Genomic DNA, 20193 nt, shown 5'->3' on the forward strand with positions numbered 1-20193 from the left:
GAATTTCACTTAATTATTCTTTCTAAATTGAAACGTGTAAGATATTATAATTAAGTCACTCTTATTACTTAAAACATATTCAAATTTTAAACTTATGTTGAGATTAAGGTGATTAAGACATTTTTGATAATTGAACAAAATAAAATCATTATCGTTTGATATATTTTTTTAAAGTAGATTAAAAAAAAACTATTTTGTTAATCGAATGTACTACATGGATGTCCTTTTCAATCCAATTGAAATGTATTTAATTCGTTATTGTTAATTTATCGTGAAATTCGATTGATATGATCAGGATTAAAAATGTTTTAGTACTTGACGAAAAAAATTTAAATTTTTCTTTATTATCCTTAAATAAAAACAAAAGAAAAAAAAATCATTCGATGTATTGAGAATGTAAAATTTGGTGGAATGAAAATCTTAAAACCATTTCCATCCCAATGGAAATGCTTCTAGTTCACTATTAGTGAAATTTATGATATTTTGGATAAAATGGTAGAAAGAGTAGGAGGGATGGATGAGCAGCACCGCCAAAGAGCGAAAGAGCGTAAAAGAAGGGAAAATCTTCTCTGGGAGAATCTTAGAAGAAATCATGCGTGGACGGCTGAGATTAAAAGGAGGAAGCCTTTTTTGCCAAATATGGGCCATGCAGAGCCGCGCCATGGTGTGCAGTGTGCTTGGCTAACCCTCGTGTCTCTTCCAAAAAAATTTAATATAATAAAACCAATGTATTTGAGGCGAAAGAAACGGGTTGGGAACGCAGGCGGAGGGGAAGAAAAAAACTTATAATAATAAACAAAAAAGAAAAAGAAAAAGAAAAGAAAAAACCCAAGCAGCTGCGCTCTTCTCTTTTCCCTCTTCTCGTCTCAACACTCTCTCTAGACTTGGCTCCTCTTTCTCTCCGGGCTTGCCCCAATTCGGGTGATTGGATCTGTCATTTCTGTAATTTTCTCATCTGGATCTCTCTAATTCAGCTGTGAATCGAGCAATTTTGGTTATTGACTTTAATTTTCTGGAGAAAATTAGGGCGAGAAAGTGAGGGGAAATGAAGATTCCCTGCTGTTTGGTGTGCCAGACTCGGTACAACGAGGAGGAGAGGGTTCCGTTGCTGCTTCAATGCGGTCATGGCTTCTGCAAGGAGTGTCTCTCTCGATTGTTCTCTGCATCTCCCGATACCAACCTCTCTTGCCCCCGCTGCCGCCACGTGTCGTCCGTGGGGAACTCCGTTCAGGCGCTGAGGAAGAACTACGGCGTCCTCGCGCTAATCCAGTCATCCTCCGCGCCGTCCTCGGCGTTCGACTGCGATTTTACAGATGAAGACGAGGATAACGAGGACGAGCTACTTAACGAAGAGGAGGAGGACGATGAGTCACACCGGCGCCGCCGATGCAGCCGCGGCTCGTACACGTCGAGCTCCAGCTGTGGACCGGTGATCGAGCTGGCGTCGCACCAGGACTTGAGGCTGGTGAAGCGGATTGGGGAAGGGAGGCGCGCCGGAGTGGAAATGTGGGCGGCTGTGCTCTCCGGCGGGTCAGGGCGGTGCCGCCACGGTGTGGCGGCTAAGAAGGTGGTGGTCGGGGAGGACACTGATTTGGGTTGGGTGCAGAACCGACTCGATAATTTGAGGCGTGCATCAATGTGGTGTAGAAATGTGTGCACTTTCCATGGAGCTACGAAAATGGAGGGTTCTCTTTGTCTGATAATGGATAGATGTAATGGTTCCGTTCAGTCCGAAATGCAGCGCAATGAAGGGCGGCTTACTTTGGAGCAAATCCTGAGGTTTTGTTCTCTTGCTTGCTTGTTTATTGGATGAATTATTTGAATTTTATGATTTTCATTTGTGTGTGAACTTCATGTACTGGAACATAAATCTTTACTTGATGCATGCAAGGGATTGTTTGGAAAACATAACTGACTCTGGTTTTAGATGTTACAAAGAAATTGGATCTAGGGTTTGAGATAGTGACTTCCGATAGTGAATCTGTGTTTTGTTTGAGGGTTTCAATGTTAACATTATTGAACATTTACATGCATGCTAAATTATTATAAATTGAATAACTTTTCACTTTGCTTTCACCAGAGGGCCAGCAGCAAAATGGGGAAGTGTTACATTTGTTTGCCTTATACTTGTTATTTTGAGTCTATTGATGACAACTGCAAATTTTGGATGTCTGTTTGCCTTGTTAATTTGTGTCTATACGACAGTGGTAAATGGGAAAAGTGCTACACTTATTTTCCGTGTACTTGTTATTTAGTGTGTATAAACGACAGCGATGAACTGGGAAGTTTAAGATTTGTTTGCCTACCTTTTACTTGTTTTTTGGTGTGTATAAACGACAGCGATGACCTGGGAAGTGTTAGATTTGTTTGCCTACCTTTTACTTGTTCTTTTGTGTGCATTAACGACAGCGATGAACTGGGAAGTGTTAGATTTGTTGCCTACCTTTTACTTGTTATTTTGTGCCGATTAACGGCAGCAGCGAAGCAAACTAAAAAGTGATACATTTTCTTGGCTTTTAATCATTATTCTGTGTTTATAAACAACTATGATGAATGGGGAATATGTTACATTTATTTGCCTTGTTCGTTTGTGTCTATAAACGACAGTGTCATATGGGGAAAGTGTTACATTTTATTTGCCTGTTACATTTTTTTTTTCTGTAAATGACATTGCTGAATGAGTAAATTGTTAATCTTGCTTGGTGCAGTGACAGGAAGCTCTGCATGCATTGGAGCTTAGGTGAAATTGGCTGTCATTTGGTGCCATGACAGCTATACCAATGCATGCGGAGATGAGGTGAAGAGCGTTTTGCTATTTGAGCAACTGCTGTACAATGTGGCACAGATGTGAAATGGATTGTACATTTGGTGTCATAGCTAAAATATATAGTGTGGCCAGGCATGAAGGGCTCTACATCTTATTTGAGATGTTTCATTATGTAGTTTCTCTCCTCATGCACTTGTTCGTGCATGTTGAATGCATTTTCTTATGTGTATCACATGAGTAACAGATTACTTCATTGGTGTCATTTGCATAGCAACATTCAGAGTTAGTTTGGACTAGTTTTAATTTTCTCACCCTACTAGGATCACTCAATTATGAGGCTCAATTGGTGTACAATGCAAACCTGTGAGATTTTAAGAAAGTGGATCCAGTCAATGCACCAACTATCCATATTAATATTTTAAATATAGAAAAAGTCATTTATAGTAGGTCTTAGTTTGGAGATCAAGCTCATTAAATGTTTCAGAATAGGCTAATCTGGACTTCCACATAGAAATTCATAGAAGCTAAGAACATATCTTGATGGAGGTGAGATGCTTATACGTTTTGGAATTGATAACAGCAAACTGTGCACATGGTGAGAATTCTCATCTCAGATTTTAGAGGGTGGAGAGAGAATGTTCTCTTAGAGTCTTTTATGGGAGAATGCAAGCAATGAGGGGTGAAGATCCAATGAGATGATTAATATCTTGACTTTTGACATTTGCTCTACAAACCAAACCTTATTGATTGAATTATAGGTTGAGAAGATTAGAGAAAAGTAGTGTTTTTGTTTGTATCAGAAAATGCAAATATTTATTCCGTAATATTGGGTGCCCAAATTAACTTCACATTTGAGGACTTTTGGGTTGCCAAGCAATTGCTTTAATTTCAAGATGAATATCTATAATGGTTGGAGCTTTCAACAGACTGTACTCCTTTCTTATTAGGCATATAAAATTTATTTAAGAGGCACACATTTGGACCATTAAACTCAAGCTATTTTGCCCAAAATTATAACCAATTTCGAGTTTATAATAAGCTGAAATGGTTATGATGTTGGGGATAACTCTTCCCATGTTCACATTCTGAGTGCTTTTTGATCGCAGGTACGGGGCAGACATTGCACGAGGGGTGGCTGAGCTTCATGCAGCAGGTGTTGTTTGTATGAATCTGAAACCATCCAATCTTCTTTTGGATGCCAATGGTCATGCAGTGGTTTCTGATTATGGACTTCCAGCAATTTTGAAGAAACCTGCCTGCAGGAAAGCTCAATCAGAGTGTGATTCCTCTGGAATCCATTCATGTATGGATTGTACAATGCTCAGTCCACACTACACAGCCCCAGAGGCATGGGAACCACCAGTAAAGAAGCCGTTAAATATATTCTGGGATGATGCAATTGGTATATCTCCTGAGTCTGATGCCTGGAGCTTTGGCTGTACATTGGTGGAAATGTGCACTGGTTCCATCCCGTATGTAACACTTCATTTACTCTCTCCTCCTCCCTCCCTTCTAATGGTAGAGTTGCTTAACAACAAAATTATATTCTTTGTGCAGGTGGGCTGGTTTAAGTGCAGAGGAAATCTATCGAGCTGTTGTCAAGTCTCGCAGACAACCTCCTCAATATGCAGGTGTAGTTGGTGTTGGAATACCTAGGGAATTGTGGAAGATGATTGGTGAATGTCTACAATTCAAGGCATCCAAAAGACCAACTTTTAATGCAATGTTAGCAACATTTCTCCGTCACTTGCAAGAGATACCTCGCAGCCCTCCTGCGAGCCCTGAGAAGTAAGAATTCTAATTTCTAATCATGCCATATTTTAGTTTTTTATTAAGACGCTTTTATACTAGTTGAAAGTAATGTTTTAAAAGGCAAAAGTCAATCCTTAGTCATTTTGCTGAAATGAGGTAAGGTGTTAGCCAACAAAATGAGGTGAGGTGTAAGCCTCCAGACAGAAACTTAAACACAAAAGGAAAAAATAATAAATAATAACAAATAAAAGTAAAGAAAAAAACTCAAAAAATTAGAAAAATGCTAGTAAATCACTAAAGACATAATGACAAGAAAACCATAATATATACTAAGAAAATTGATTGTTTGTCATTTTTAATAGTCTCTAATTAGTTTCTCTTTTTGTAAAATTCAACTCTCTTGTGGCCCTATCAAATAGTCTTCACTCTTCAGCACTACCTTCAATACCACTATTGGATCCTCCATGGAATTGTCCTTATATCTAATTTCTTTTCTCCTTCAGTGTATTGTCTATCCATTCCTCTTCATCATCCATCAATTGCATTGGATCTTTCAATAATAAGATAATGATTATGTATTAGTCCAACCACAACCACACCTAAAAGCTTGTATATTCCTTCCTGCTTTCCATATGGTCCAACTTGTATATTTCTTCTTCTCAATCTTTCTTTCTTTTTGTCATATTTTTTTTTTTCAAAAGCTAAATGAAAGGCAACTAACTTTAATTTTGTAAAAAGTTCAATGCAAGCCTTCAAGCCAAAGCAATCCCAACAGCCCACAAAAGCATAAAACCCATTGAATATTAGGTCTTAAGGCACTTATTAAATATATATCAGAGACACTAAAGCCCCAAACTCATTAAAATCTATTTAATTTTTTTTTTTCATAGGTAAAAAAAAATTTGAGGCTATTTAATATTTGATGCCAAAGACACTAAAGCCCCAAACTCATTAAAATCTATTTAATATTTGAGGCTCAAACCTCAATATTCTCGAGGGCTAATCCATTGCATGTTGCCTTGAGGCAAGCTTCTAGGTGTTAGGTCTCAATAGCCTTTCAAGACATTGGTCGAGATATCTTTATTTTATTGGAAGTGACATCTCTGGAACTCTAGGTGAGACTGTTGGAGCAAGAAGCAACTTAGCAGCTGCTTCTGCTTTGATTGGTCTTCAAAAGCAGATATTTAGATGTGTGCATGTGCAAGTGCTAATATGTCAGCTATTTAACCTGACCTATATATTTTACTTGGTTTGCTTATCATTATGTTTTTTGTGGAAATACAGTGAATTTCCCAGACCTCCTGGAACAAATGTGTCAGAACCAGCGCCTGCACCTTTGGAGGTTTTCCAGGATAATCCCAACCATCTACATCAACTTGTATCTGAAGGGGATTTGAATGGTGTAAGGTTAGTAAATTTTGGTACCTACTTGTGCTAGATCTGTATTTGGAGTATCTTTGGTTCTGTTTCTGATGTTCTCCTCCCTTTCTTTGTTTGTACAGAGATTTGCTTGCAAAGGCTGCATCAGGAGGCAGTAGCATTTCAATTTATTCTCTATTTGAAGCACAAAATTCTGATGGCCAAACTGCTCTCCACTTGGCTTGTAGACGTGGAAGTGCAGAACTTGTTGAGGCAATTTTGGAGTACAGAGAGGCAAATGTGGATGTCCTGGACAGAGATGGGGATCCTCCCCTAGTTTTTGCTTTAGCAGCTGGATCGCCAGAATGCGTTCAGGCTCTCATCAGAAGAGGTGCAAATGTCAGATCTAGGTTGAGGGAAGGCTTTGGTCCATCAGTTGCTCATGTCTGTGCCTTCCATGGCCAACCTGATTGCATGCGTGTAGGTTTTTCCTCAATTACTGGTATTCATGATTCTTCTTCTCAGTTATTCCTCTTCAAATTTTTGTTTTGATATGTGCGTATATTTTCTTCTTTTTTTAATGACAACAGGAGCTACTGTTGGCTGGAGCTGATCCAAATGCAGTGGATGATGAAGGTGAATCTGTGCTGCACAGGGCAATCGCCAAGAAATATACAGATTGTGCCCTTGTCCTTTTGGAAAATGGGGGCTGTGAGTCTATGGCTGTTCTGAATTCCAAAACTCTGACGTGAGTATAGTACTGCCATCCCTTTCCTAAATCTCTCTCTCTCTCTCTACCACTTCACCAATTAGTGGCTTTATTATTTTTTTGTCATGTTTTTTTTTTATCTTTTTTTTTTTTTGATAAGTAAACAAGATATGCATTAGAAAGGCTAAACGCCACAAAGCATACAGGGAGTATACAAGACGGCTACAGCCTCAAAAAGAGAGAGGACCAAAAAGAACTACCTCCCCTTAAGTGGAAGCTATCCACTCCAAAAATCCTATAAGGGAGAAAGACTCCTCACCTAAATACACTTTGGCCCAATTCCACAAGTTACAGACAAAAGAATTCTTTAATTTCTGAATATTCAACGCACCCCCCCTAAAGGCTAACCTATTCCTCTCCTTCCAAACCGTCCAAAAAATATATAACGGAATGGATTTCCAAATCTTTTTCCTTTTCTTCCCTACAAATGAACCCCTCCAGGAGATTAAAGTCTCCTTTACAGTTTCTGGGAGGACCCACTTAACATCTATCAACCCAAAAATAATATCCCATAGGGCTCTAGTCACTATACAGTGTAGAAGAATATGATTTACATTCTCTTCTTCACAACCACACAAAAAGCAACAGTTTGGGAGTTGCACCCCTCTTATCTGGAGTCTGTCCAGAGTGAGCACCTTCCCCCACGTAGCCTCCCAAGCAAAAAAATAGACTTTAGTTGGCACCCTATCCACCCATATTCTCCTTACGGGAAATACTGTGGCATTAGGCTTGTCTAGCAGCCTGTAAGCTTCTTTTACCCTGAAAAGACCATTTCTTCCCTGCCTCCACATAACTGAATCATCCTCCAGGGAAGGCCTATGAACCCTCAAAGTATGAAGCAACTCCCCAACCATATCCAACTCCCAATCATGGAAGTCCCTCACAAAAACAAGATTCCAATCTCCTTGGCCCGAATCTTGATCCCACATCTCCTCAATCGTAGCATCCCTATGCGCGGCAAGGACAAAAAGATGATTGAAGCATTGGGACAACGGAGTGTCAGTGCACCAACTATCTTTCCAAAATTTGATTTTGGAACCCTTCCCAACTAGAAAAGCCAAATTTTCCCAGCACCATTCAAATTCTTTCATAATCTCCTTCCAGATCCTTACTCCAGCCGCCCCACTAGCCTTCTTTGACCTCCAACCATAATCCTCTTACCCATATTTCGTAGTGATCACTTGTTTCCAAAGGTTATCCTTTTCACAAGCAAACCTCCAAATCCACTTGCCCAGCAAGGCTCTATTCAGAGTGGCTATTCTCCTTAATCCTAGCCCTCCCTTGTGTTTTTCTATACAGACCGCATCCCATTTAACTAAGTGAACTTTTCCCTCCAAGTTTCTTCCCCCCCATAGGAAATCTCTTTGGGTTTTCTCCACTCTTTTAGCAACAGACTTGGGCATTCGGAAAATAGACATTTGGTAAATTGGCATGCTAGCCAAGGTGCTTTTTATGAGAGTGATCCTCCCCCCTTTGGAGATGTACTGTCTTTTCCAAAGCGCAAGTCTCCTCCTGACCCTCTCTTCCACTCCATCCCACATAGAAGTAGCCCTACTGGGGACCCCTAAGGGGAGACCCAAATAGTGAGAGGGCAGAGACCCCACCCTGCACCCTAACTCAGCTACCATCTCAAGAATCTCCTCCACTTCTCCAACTGGAATGATTTCGCTTTTGGCTAGATTAATTCGAAGACCCGAAGCCGCTTCAAACCAAAAGAGAATCCAGCTTAGGTGAGAAACTTGCTCTTTGCTCGCCTCACAAAACACAATTGTGTCATCAGCAAAAAATAGGTGGGAGATATTCAAGGAAGTTCTACTACCACCCCGAATGTTGCATCCCGAAAGATATCCCCCCTCCACCGCTCTCCTTATAAGGACGTCCAGAACCTCCATTCCCATAACAAAGAGGTAAGGGGATAGGGGATCCCCTTGACGAAGCCCTCTAGTGCTAGGGAAAAACCCAGTTGGCACTCCATTAACAAGAATAGAGAATTTAGCAGAAGACACACAGCTCCACATCCATCCCACCCACTTGGTCCCAAAGCCCATTTTTTGAAGAACCTTCATTAAGAAATTCCAATTGATGCTGTCATAAGCTTTTTCTATATCCAATTTGCAAATAAGGCCCTTTTCTTTTCTCTTCTGCCACAAATCTATCACCTCATTAGCAATTAAAGATGCATCCAGAATTTGTCTTCCCATTACAAAGGCATTCTAAGCAATAGAGACCACCTTATCAATCACTTTTTTGAGCCTATTAGTTAAGACTTTAGCCAAAAGTTTATAGAGCCCCCCCAACAGGCTGATAGGTCTAAAGTCTCCAAGATCCTCAGCCCCGCTTTTCTTAGGTATCAACACCAAGAAAGTGTTGTTAAGGCTCCTAACAAAGGAATTATGCTCATGAAATTCTTTAAACATCTCCATGATCTCCTCTTTGGTAAAATCCCAAGCGTTTTGCCAAAAGGCTACAGTAAAACCATCCGGTCCAGGGGCTTTATCCCCATTCATCTCCATCAGCGCCAAATGAATCTCAATCTCTTCAAATGGGATTTCTAGACTCTCTGCTTCTTGCTGGCTGATGCAACCCACCTGAATTCTACCAATATCCGCCTGCCAAACCATATCTTCAGAAAGCATCTGCTGAAACGAATTCACAACTCCTTCTCTCACCTCCTGCTCCTCTACTAGCCTCTCCCCATTAACCTTAATTCTGTCCATAGCATTGTTTCTTCGATGAGCACTTGCCATTCTATGGAAGAACCTCGTGTTTCTATCCCCCTCCCTTAACCAAATCTCCCTTGAGTGCTGTCTCCAATGGGCTTCCTCCAACAGGACCCATTTCTTGAAGGAGTCTTTAGCTTCCTTTTTTAATTCAGCTTCCTCCATAGTCAAGATTCTCTCACTTTCCACCCGATCCCAAAAATCTACTTGTTGTAAGGCTGAAGCTTTATTAGTTTCCAGCCCTTCCAAAAACCTCTTTGTTCCACACTTTTAGCTTCTTTTTAATTTCCTTCATTTTAACAGCCATTCTATAGCTAGCGCTGCCCCTGACTTCAAGTCCCTGCCACCAGGTTCTAACAATATCTTTAAACCCCTCAACCTTAAGCCACATATTTTCGAATCTAAACGGGGTTGGGCCTCTTCTTATTCCACCCCCCTCTAACACGATTGGAAAATGATCAGAAATTGGCTGAGACAACCTGCCCTGAGTGACTCCACTAAACTGATCTAACCAGCTAGGGGAAACTAAAAATCTGTCTAGTCTCGCCCACGCCTGATTATTAAGCCCCCCATTCCATGTGAACTCTCCCCCCTGAAGGGGCAAGTCCACCAGCTCTAGATCATCCACAGTCTCTGCAAATCTCCGCATGGCTGAGCTGATTCTTCTCTGGCTGCTCCTTTCTTGTTGAAACAGAGTGATATTAAAATCCCCACCGAGACACCAGGGATCATCCCAAAGGCCTCTTATTGCCCCAAGTTCTTCCCACATACCCTCTCTTTCCACTTTGGTAAAAGGACCATACACTCCCGTGAAAACCCAAGTAGCCCCATTTTCTGTAGTCTTGAATCTACAAGACAAAGAGAACTGACCCTCCTCCCAATCCGAAATATCCAAAACCCTCTTGTCCCAGCATATCAAAATGCCACTCGCAGCCCCCTCCGCATTTAGGGCTCTCCAATCTATAAATCTCCCCGAGCCCAGACTTCTCACAATACCCTCCGACATCTCCTGAATATTGGTTTCCTGAATACACATTAGGTCCACCCTCTGGTTCCTTATATAGTTCTTAATAATTTTTCTCTTAGAGCTGTCATTAGCTCCCCTCACATTCCAAATTATAATCTTCAGCTTCATTGGGCAACTATCAACTAATTCCCTTTGCCCTGTGAAGGACCTTTCTGCTTATTCCCCCCCTCATAATTGACAGAGCATTCCAGCCTCTTTAGTTCCCTTTCAAACTTGGACTTCTCCAAAAGTTCTTTGCTGTGAATCTTTTCCCGCCTCTTTCTGATTTTAATCAGAAAATTCAATATCTCCTTTTCCAGCCCCTCCGTAGAGAATCCCAAGAATTGGCTAAATTTTGCTAAACTACAGTCTTCCCATAGATCCTCTTTCTCATTTTCGGAATCTTGAGAACCAGAGACACCAGTATTCCCCTCCTTGCCCCTAACCTTGTCTCTGTTTTTGTTGGCCTCTCCCAGCTTCCAGGATCCATTTTCATTCTCAACGTTCCCCTCATAGACTGTTAACCATGTTGACTTGTCCCCCCATAATTCCTCCTCAATTCCCCTTGGACGATCGAAAGACTCCCCCTCCGGAGCCCAATCAGAATTAGAAGAGAAAAGAAGAGGTGTCCCCATAACCTGTTTTCCTTTAGGATGGGAAATCAGGACATACCTTTTAGCGTCCTCTTCCAGCGCTCAGTTAGTCATTGAAAAGCCATCATCCCTCTGTTCCCTTCTAAACTCCTCCGGCACCCAGCTCGTCAAAGGATCCTCTGAAATGGGTCCTTTTCTGGAGATAAAACGGCCCAAAAAGCCAGCCTTCTCTAAGAGAACAGTTGGGCCCTCCCTTTCCAGGCCTTCCACCTCAACTAAAGGGTGGCAGCCCAGTTCAGCAGCCCAACTACTAGACGATGGGCCTGCCTCTGAATCACTAGCCACCTTTGTCTTATTTTTTAAATTTCGGCCCAAAGGCCCGTCTATTTTAGTCAGCCCACCATCCTTCTCCAACTCATTAAGCTTTGGGCCACATGCGATCGACCCAGCCACTCTTCCATCTGAATAGACCCAATCCCGGGGCACCGGGCCATGGATCTGGTTCCCGGGCACTAGACCCGGCCCATTCTCCTGCAGAACACTCCCATCAACTATCAGGTGCAGTTCCTTGGTTCCCGCGTCTGCCAGTTCCTTCCCCACGCGCTTCTCCGCGCGTGAATACGAGTCACCCCTGACCTCATTTCTCTTTTTGTTTTCCGTCGCAGAGAAGATCCGTCTCACCACCGGCCTAATCTCCCACCATAATGCCACTGTGTATACCTCCTCCTCTACCTCAATTTCCAACATACTCGGTCTAAAATCACCTCTTATTTTGACCAGTATCCTAGCCCATTGAATCTCCCCCATCGACCTTGTCCGCTCGTCAATTTCTAGAAAGCCCCCACATTCCTCCCCTATTTTCTTCAGAATCCCCGGGTTCCATAGCGAGATTGGAAGGCCGAAGATTTTAACCCAAGCTTCCTGTTCCATCTCCTCCTCTACCCAACATCCCGTCTCTGGATTCCATAGATTCAACCCTAAGTGGGCTCCTCCCATCACTCTGCTTCCCGAGGAGACCACACGGTGTGCCTCTCTTAGATCTTCAAACTCCAACAATGCCCTACCTCGTTCCAACTTAGCCAGCCCTAGCTTGCCTTTTAAGCCCCAAGAATTCGCCCAAAGACTTCCCAACCTCTCCAAGTCTTCTTCTTCCTTTTTGTTGGACTTCCAGCTCGCGACGAGGCAGTGCTCCAGCTTCTGTAAATTACCAGCAATCTCCTCCCTAGTGACCTTCATCTTGATTGCGTTTAAGCCATTCCGATTTGTTCTCATGACTGCTTCTGCGTATGATTTCGCCGGAGTAGCTTTTCTGACGGTCCTTACTTCCTGTAAATCTGTTCTTCTACCAACCAGCTCTTCCATTTGACGTACCATCTCCGCCATAGCCGTCCATCCTCTTTTGTCCCTCCTACCTCTCGGTAAGAAGATACAAAACCTTTTTCGTTCTAGATCCATAACCCCCAACCTTAAAAAACCACCCGCTCTGTTGAAACCCCGAGCCAATGTATACAGCTTGCCTCTTTCTTTCCACTTCTTTTCCCATCTCCCTTCTTTTTCGTCTCGTATACAATGGATTAGTCCCTCCTTGAAGAGCCTTAAGCTTTCCAGCCCTAATCGAACCCATGTTGAGACCCCCCGCTTCTTCTCCATAATGAGAATCTGACGTTTCCCTTTCCGTTCATCCAGGGCAAGCTCGAAAGTCTTGGATTCCACCGTGAAGCTTCGCTTTCGACTCGCCTCGCCGGTCTCATCGTCGCCGTCGCACGCGCTCTCACGCTCCCTCACGCCCTCTCTCTCTCTCTCGCCCTCTCTCTCTCTCTCCCATCTCTTTTTTCCTACTAGTCATGTTTTTTTTTTTGTTTTTTTGTTTTTATTAGAATTAAGGAAGAAATACAAGGAAGCATGAGGTATTCTTTGAGAACTAAAAGGAAAATATGAGGATCCAAAGAAAAACCAATAAAAACCATCCCAGAATCTTAAAGATCCTCTAGGAATACATAAAAAAATTCTATGAACTTTATTGTATCTAGGGCATATTATTCTTTATATGTTATCTTTTATTTTAGTAAGTTGCTTGTTGTGCTGCGCCCTAAATATTTGAATATTCCAGACCTTTGCACTTGTGCGTAGCAACATGGAATGTGGCTGTTGTCAGAAGGTGGGTAGAGGTGGCATCTCCTGAAGAGATCGCTGAGGCAATTGATATACCAAGTGCAGTTGGCACTGCACTGTGTATGGCAGCTGCTTTAAAGAAGGATCATGAAATTGGTAAAGCTAGATCTCAGAATTTTGAGGCTTTTTCAAATGTAATTAGATGGCAACCATCATTCAGAAACTGTCATGAGCTTTGTTTCATCAATTAGTGCCATTCTTAAATTTCATTTTCAGCTATATTTCTTTTCATGTTTATTAAAAACTGATCATCACCCCTAACTAAGTTGGTGATTTCTTCGGGTTCTAAGGATTGATGAAAAGGTTTGAATAGTAAGATGCCTGCTCAACAACCATATTGTGGACATCCAGTATAACACTTACATTTGAAACATAGTTAATGGAAACTGGATCAAGATTTCTTTTTCCCTTTTTTTTTCTTGTGCATATGTGTGTGTCTGTGTCCCTAATTAGCACTAAAATCTCTATTTATGCTTCCCACATTTCCTTATAAGCTCATTTTTCTCTTCCATCATTTTCCCAAATCAATATTGGCTATTAATAGTTCCATTGTTGTGGACCCTCATTGCTCCATCAGTGATTAAATATTTGTATTGTTGATGATTACTGCATTTTTTTTTTTTTTGAAGGGAGGGGGGGATGGAGTTTGGTTTTATTTAGGGTAATAAATAATTGGAATTTGGCTCCTTGCATGGCTCACTTTTTTTTTTTCTCTTATTAACTTCTTTTATTTCCTTTAGTGATTGCACCTTTTTTTTAAAAAAAAAATTGATGCATATTTTACCTGTAGAGGGGAGAGAACTAGTACGGATATTGCTTACTGCTGGGGCAGATCCAACTGCTCAAGATGTGCAGCATAGGCGAACAGCTTTGCACACTGCTGCTATGGCTAATGATGTTGAATTGGTCAAGGTAAGCCAAATAGCTTCCCCTATATGATTGTGAATGTGACCATTTTTCTGTTGTAGGTAAGCCATATGCCATGTGCATGTTGTGGAGATATCTACACCTTCGGGATCTTCACTTTTCTTTTCTTTTTTCTGGTTGACATAATTGTTGTTTTGCAAATCTTTGAGTAGATTATTCTTGATGCTGGGGTCGACGTGAACATCCGGAATGTGCATAACACAATTCCCCTTCATGTCGCATTGGCCAGGGGTGCAAAATCATGCGTTGGATTGCTTTTATCTGCTGGGGCAAATTGTAACTTGCAGGTTCTTCACTCTCACTGTGTTAAAGTTCCATTATCACTAATTTGTGTACATATGTTTGGTTAAATTGCTGTTATTCATAGTTTATGAATGTTTAATTGGAAGAGATATTATGTGATGCTTAGATACATCATTATTTTGTATGCATGTTAGACTAATTTGCGATATGTTCTCAGTTACATAATCGAGATGAATGGTTTGCTTTATATTTCTGATAATGGTGCTTATGTTCTTGTAAATTTTGTATTTTCCTGTTGCTGGTAATAATCTATGATGATCTGAGGTGTGTTTGATTCTTTAACTGGTAATTTTTTTGGGCTGCTTCACTTATTGAAGCCATGTGACACTCGTACCATGAAAATTAACAGTACCTGCAATGGGTCTCTATATAATCAAACATATAAAAGACAAAAAGGAAACTTTACTTCAGTATGTTTCAGCATGTGACAGCCAAGTTCCTTCTGACCATGTACCAAAGACAAATTTGTTGAGGAACATGTTTGCACAGTCAGGTGTTTCCCTGTGCTGGTTTTCTGATTTTCTTTCCTTTACCTTTTCTTTTCTTCACACTCCCCTTTTGCCTACTGGAGACAAATGTTGAAAACAAGAGCTTTGTCCACCCACCATAGAAATAAAAAAATAAAATGAAAGAGGAAACAAAAAAAAATTAAGATGCATGTTAACTTCTATATTAACTCTTTCTTCTATCGTCCATGAGAAAATCTCTTCTTTTCTTACCCACTTATGGACCATGTGCTTGCTTATCATTAGCAGGATGATGAAGGTGACAACGCGTTCCATATAGCAGCTGATGCAGCAAAAATGATACGTGAAAATCTTGAATGGCTCATTATCATGCTGAGGAATCCAGATGCTGCTGTTGAAGTTAGAAATCACAAGTAAGTACCAACTAGAAGAATTGAATCTTCATATGGCTTGGCTTCCCTGGCACACTAAAAGTTTCTTGTGTCTTTTGCTTTATTTATTTTAATTTTTTTTGTTTTAAAATATTCAACATTGTGACAAGGGATTTTTGTTTTCCCACAGTGGGAAGACATTAAGGGACTTTCTGGAGGCCCTTCCCCGGGAATGGATTTCTGAAGATCTAATGGAGGCACTCATGAATAGAGGGATTCATCTTTCTACTACAGTGTGAGGAAAAGAATTATATATAATTGTGTTGCCAGGAAATTTTAATGTTTGTGTATTTGATTATGAAAAAACATACATTAATTTTTGTTTTAATTTTCCATGGTGTTCAGATTTGAAATTGGAGACTGGGTGAAATTTAAAAGAAGTATATCTACTCCTTCATATGGGTGGCAAGGTGCGAAACATAAGAGTGTTGGCTTTGTGCAGAGTGTTCCAGACAGGGACAATCTAATTGTGGCATTTTGTTCTGGAGAGGCTCGTGTATTGGCAAATGAAGTTATAAAAGTGATTCCATTAGACAGGGGACAGCATGTGAAACTTAAACCAGATATCAAAGAGCCAAGGTTTGATTTCGAAGTAGTTGCTGACACAATATTGAGTTAGTTTACCACTTATATGATGTTTTCCTTATCACTATGGTAAATTGCTTACACTTAAGTTTAATCAAGCCAGTTTATGCCTATTTTATTTTGAAAACATGTTGGGTACCCCATTCACCATCAAAGTTTCATTGTTGAAGTCCCAAGGTGTATTATTCCTTTTTAAGGATATGATATCGTTTACTTGTTCTGAAAAGCTTATCAGCTAAAAAATCATTTGTTTAAGTAAAAGAATGGTCCTATTTGCTGATTCTTTGGGCATATATAGAAGGTTCAAGAATGCTGGATTCAAAGGATCAGCATTTACAGGCTCATCATGAAATGGTTACTCTAGTAAAATCACTGTTCAGAAAATAAATTATTTAGATCAAATTTCATTAGACATTCTTCCGCGAATCTTATATCAAGCTTCTCTAGATGTGCATTGTCATGAAATATTTATATGTTGTTAGCTTTGTCAAAATACTTATTTTTAGAAATCAAAAGATGATGGAAATTTGGTTTTCAATTTGGCTTTGATTCGGATGGCATAGCCTGGATGGCGGTCATGTAAGAATTGTAATGGTTAACAAACCTGATAATTTGATTCTTGTGTAATGCTCCTGTTATACTGTTTTGGATGCTCAGAAATGTCCTGGAATAGGTTTTGATAAATGAGAGAATTTGTTCATTGTTTGCGAATCTGATATACCCTCAACTTTGTATCTGTCTACTAGTAAGTTTGTTTTATAACATGATATGCTCTTAGGTAGAAGCAGGAAGTGGAAAGGGACTTTTGTTAGTTTATGTTAATATTACTATTTTTCTCAGTTTCCAATCATTTCTGGTTCCATTAGCATAGGCATAGGCAAGAACGATGTGTTGCATGCTGCCTCGTATATTGTTTTTACTTAGGAGACACTATCACCAGAGGTATTGTAGTTTGGTTGCTTTTTGCATCATCTCTTATATTTCTGAAAAATATGGCATGTCAGATGAGCTCATGTGACCCTTCTTGACTATTATGACATTATAATTCTATGATTCTTTTGTCATTTTGAAAGACTTAATAATTGTAAGGCATCTTCCAGTCAGCTTTTAGATTATCTGCTCATGCAGCAGGTTCTGTATATTCATAATCTTTAACTAGATTGCATGGCTAAAGATGGCAAGTGATTATTTTCTATTATCAGGTTTGGCTGGCGAGGCCAATCACGTGACAGCATTGGAACTGTTCTCTGTGTTGATGATGATGGGATTTTGCGTGTTGGGTTCCCCGGAGCATCCAGAGGATGGAAAGCTGATCCAGCTGAAATGGAAAGGGTAGAAGAATTTAAGGTTGGGGACTGGGTCCGTATTCGTCCCACTCTTACAACAGCAAAGCATGGACTTGGATCTGTAACCCCAGGGAGCATTGGTATAGTGTATTGTGTTAGACCAGATAGTAGCCTGTTGTTGGAACTGAGCTATCTTCCAAATCCATGGCATTGTGAACCAGAGGAGGTTGAGCCTGTTGTCCCTTTCAGGGTAAGGAAGAGAAATTTTCCTTTTCTTGACAATGTTCCCCCTTCAGTTTATTTTTCCCCATACTAATTGTTATTTGGTTATTACAGATTGGTGACCGGGTATGTGTGAAGAGGTCTGTTGCAGAGCCTAGATACGCTTGGGGTGGTGAGACCCATCATAGTGTAGGAAGGATAAGTGGGATAGAGAATGACGGTCTCCTGATAATTGAAATACCAAAACGACCAATACCATGGCAGGCTGATCCTTCTGACATGGAAAAGGTTGAGGATTTCAAGGTGTAATATCTGGTTCTTTATTCTTTTTTTAATACTTAAATTGAAATATCCATGGTGGGATAAGATTAATCTTTTCTTGTGTAAATTGTTTTTTTTTTTTCCTAACACAAGCAGGTTAGGGATTGGGTTAGAGTGAAAGCTTCAGTATCCTCCCCAAAATATGGGTGGGAGGACGTAACACGGAATAGCATTGGGCTAATCCATAGCTTGGAGGAGGATGGTGATGTGGGTATTGCTTTCTGCTTCAGGAGCAAGCCTTTCCGTTGTTCAGTGACAGATGTAGAGAAGGTGCCTCCCTTTGAAGTGGGACAAGAGATTCATGTGATGCCATCCATTTCTCAGCCACGGCTTGGATGGTCAAATGAAACTGCTGCTACTGTTGGAAAGATAGTAAGAATTGACATGGATGGGGCTTTAAATGTAAGCATGCTTTATCTCTTGTTTATTTAAATTTCTTGTATGAGGAGATGGCTACTGTTGTTGACTACCTGTTGCCTATCACAATGCGCCATGCCAAGGTACAGGGTGCTGGTGGCGTTTCACTAAGAATCCTGTGGGTGTTTTTAGTTATTCATGTGTTCTGCTTCTGCTTAAAATGATGGTAGCACCCACACCTTTTTAGTATCATTGGATGGTGCATTGTGATTGGCAGCTTCAACTATTGTAGAAACTAATAGCTTGTTTATTTAGTCTTTAGCCCTTTCTTCTTCTTTTCTTTCTTTTGTTTCTTTTTTCGTAAGTATGCTGATAGATAAGGAGCCAATTTTGATGATTTTTACATAGGTGAAAGTACCTGGCAGACTTAGCTTGTGGAAAGTTTCTCCTGGAGATGCAGAGAAGCTTTCAGGATTTGCAGTTGGTGATTGGGTACGTTCAAAACCCAGCCTGGGAACTAGACCAAGTTATGACTGGAACACTTTTGGGAAAGAAAGTTTAGCAGTTGTGCATAGCATACAGGATACTGGTTATCTGGAGTTGGCTTGCTGTTTCCGTAAAGGGCGATGGATTACACATTATACAGATGTTGAAAAGGTTCCTTGCTTCAAAGTTGGGCAGCATGTTCAGTTCCGGAGTGGATTGCATGAGCCAAGGTGGGGCTGGAGAGGGACGCGATCTGATTCACGTGGTGTTATAACTAGTGTGCATGCTGATGGAGAAATGAGGGTGGCGTTTTTTGGTCTTCCAGGATTGTGGAGAGGTGATCCTGCAGATTTTGAGATAATGCAGATGTTTGAAGTGGGAGAGTGGGTGAGAATAAGAGATGATGCTGGTAGCTGGAAAACCATAGGGGCAGGTAGCATTGGCATTGTACAAGGTATAGGCTATGAAGGAGATGAATGGGATGGAACCATTTCTGTTGGGTTTTGTGGGGAGCAAGAAAGATGGGTGGGGCCTACTTCCCATCTTGAAAGTGTGGATAGGCTCATGGTTGGGCAGAAGGTTAGAGTTAAACTCTCTGTGAAACAACCAAGGTTTGGGTGGTCAGGCCATAGTCATGGAAGCATTGGGACCATATCAGCCATCGATGCTGATGGAAAGCTGAGAATATATACTCCAGCAGGCTCAAAAGCATGGATGCTGGATGCAGCAGAAGTGGAGCTGGTGGAGGAAGAGGAACTTGGAATTGGAGACTGGGTTAGGGTTAGGGCATCAGTCTCGACCCCTACTCACCATTGGGGAGAAGTCAGTCATGCAAGCATTGGGGTGGTCCATCGGATGGAAAATGATGAGCTATGGGTGGCATTCTGCTTCATGGAGAGATTATGGCTTTGCAAGGCTTGGGAGATGGAAAAAGTTCGGCCTTTCAAAGTAGGGGATAGAGTGAGGATCAGAGAAGGGCTGGTGACCCCGCGGTGGGGCTGGGGAATGGAGACACATGCAAGCAAAGGGCAGGTGGTGGGAGTAGATGCCAATGGGAAATTGAGGATTAAGTTCCAGTGGAGAGAAGGGAGGACTTGGCTAGGAGATCCAGCAGATATTGTTCTTGATGAGACCATACCTGGCACAACTGGCACTTTATGATAACCTTATCTTTCAGTTCATTACACAGACTTTTGGTTTCGGGCCTCTCGCTCATTCATCAGGGAAGTGAAAGTGGGAGCGGCTGCTGCTGCTAGTGGGATTGTGCGCTATGCAGTTGAAGTTGCTTGGAAATTATACGATCATTGTAAGTGTATGCTGCGATGATGGTATAGTTTATTTATTGTCAATAAACAGAAAGAGCAGAGAGATGGATAGTGAGGAGAACTTGGCTTGCCTTACTGTTAATGATAGGATACAAGAGCAGCCAAGAAAGAGATAGGAGTAGGCCATTTTTATTTCATAGATAAATGACCTTTTTTCCGGTATATATATGGTTATATTTTTCTTCTGTACAAATTTGAACCCTATGATATCCAGAGCTATTACCTTTTTTTCCCCCGCTTTATTATTGTTCTTGTTTCTTCTCTTCCTGGTCTTAACACCACCTAGATGGATCATCCCCCACCGACACTGCTTCATTCCATCTTCCAACACAGCCGACTGGCTGC

General features: G+C 41.0%; 1 protein-coding gene across 4 annotated transcripts; it reads left to right on the forward strand.

Annotated features, from left to right (window-relative positions):
* The first annotated feature begins 531 nt into the window (after window positions 1–531).
* On the forward strand, window positions 532–20090 carry LOC100265166 (E3 ubiquitin-protein ligase KEG). Of its 4 annotated transcripts, none has more exons than XM_010660793.3 (17): window positions 750–942; window positions 1027–1779; window positions 3874–4239; window positions 4325–4555; window positions 5804–5926; window positions 6022–6358; window positions 6469–6626; window positions 13077–13234; window positions 13929–14050; window positions 14218–14352; window positions 15121–15248; window positions 15397–15501; window positions 15612–15845; window positions 17054–17387; window positions 17474–17662; window positions 17777–18082; window positions 18446–20090. In XM_010660793.3, exons 2-17 carry the CDS (start codon window positions 1046–1048, stop codon window positions 19682–19684), a joined length of 4899 nt encoding a protein of 1632 aa, XP_010659095.1. In that variant the 5' UTR covers window positions 750–942; window positions 1027–1045; the 3' UTR covers window positions 19685–20090. The 4 variants fall into 4 exon arrangements, with proteins under 4 accessions (XP_059598231.1, XP_002263469.1, XP_010659095.1 ...); XM_059742249.1 differs by having other exon boundaries at window positions 15124–15248; XM_059742248.1 differs by having other exon boundaries at window positions 532–1779.
* The last annotated feature ends 103 nt before the right edge of the window (window positions 20091–20193 follow it).

This window comes from Vitis vinifera, chromosome 13 (assembly GCF_030704535.1).
Source record: "Vitis vinifera cultivar Pinot Noir 40024 chromosome 13, ASM3070453v1".
NCBI lineage: Eukaryota > Viridiplantae > Streptophyta > Magnoliopsida > Vitales > Vitaceae > Vitis > Vitis vinifera.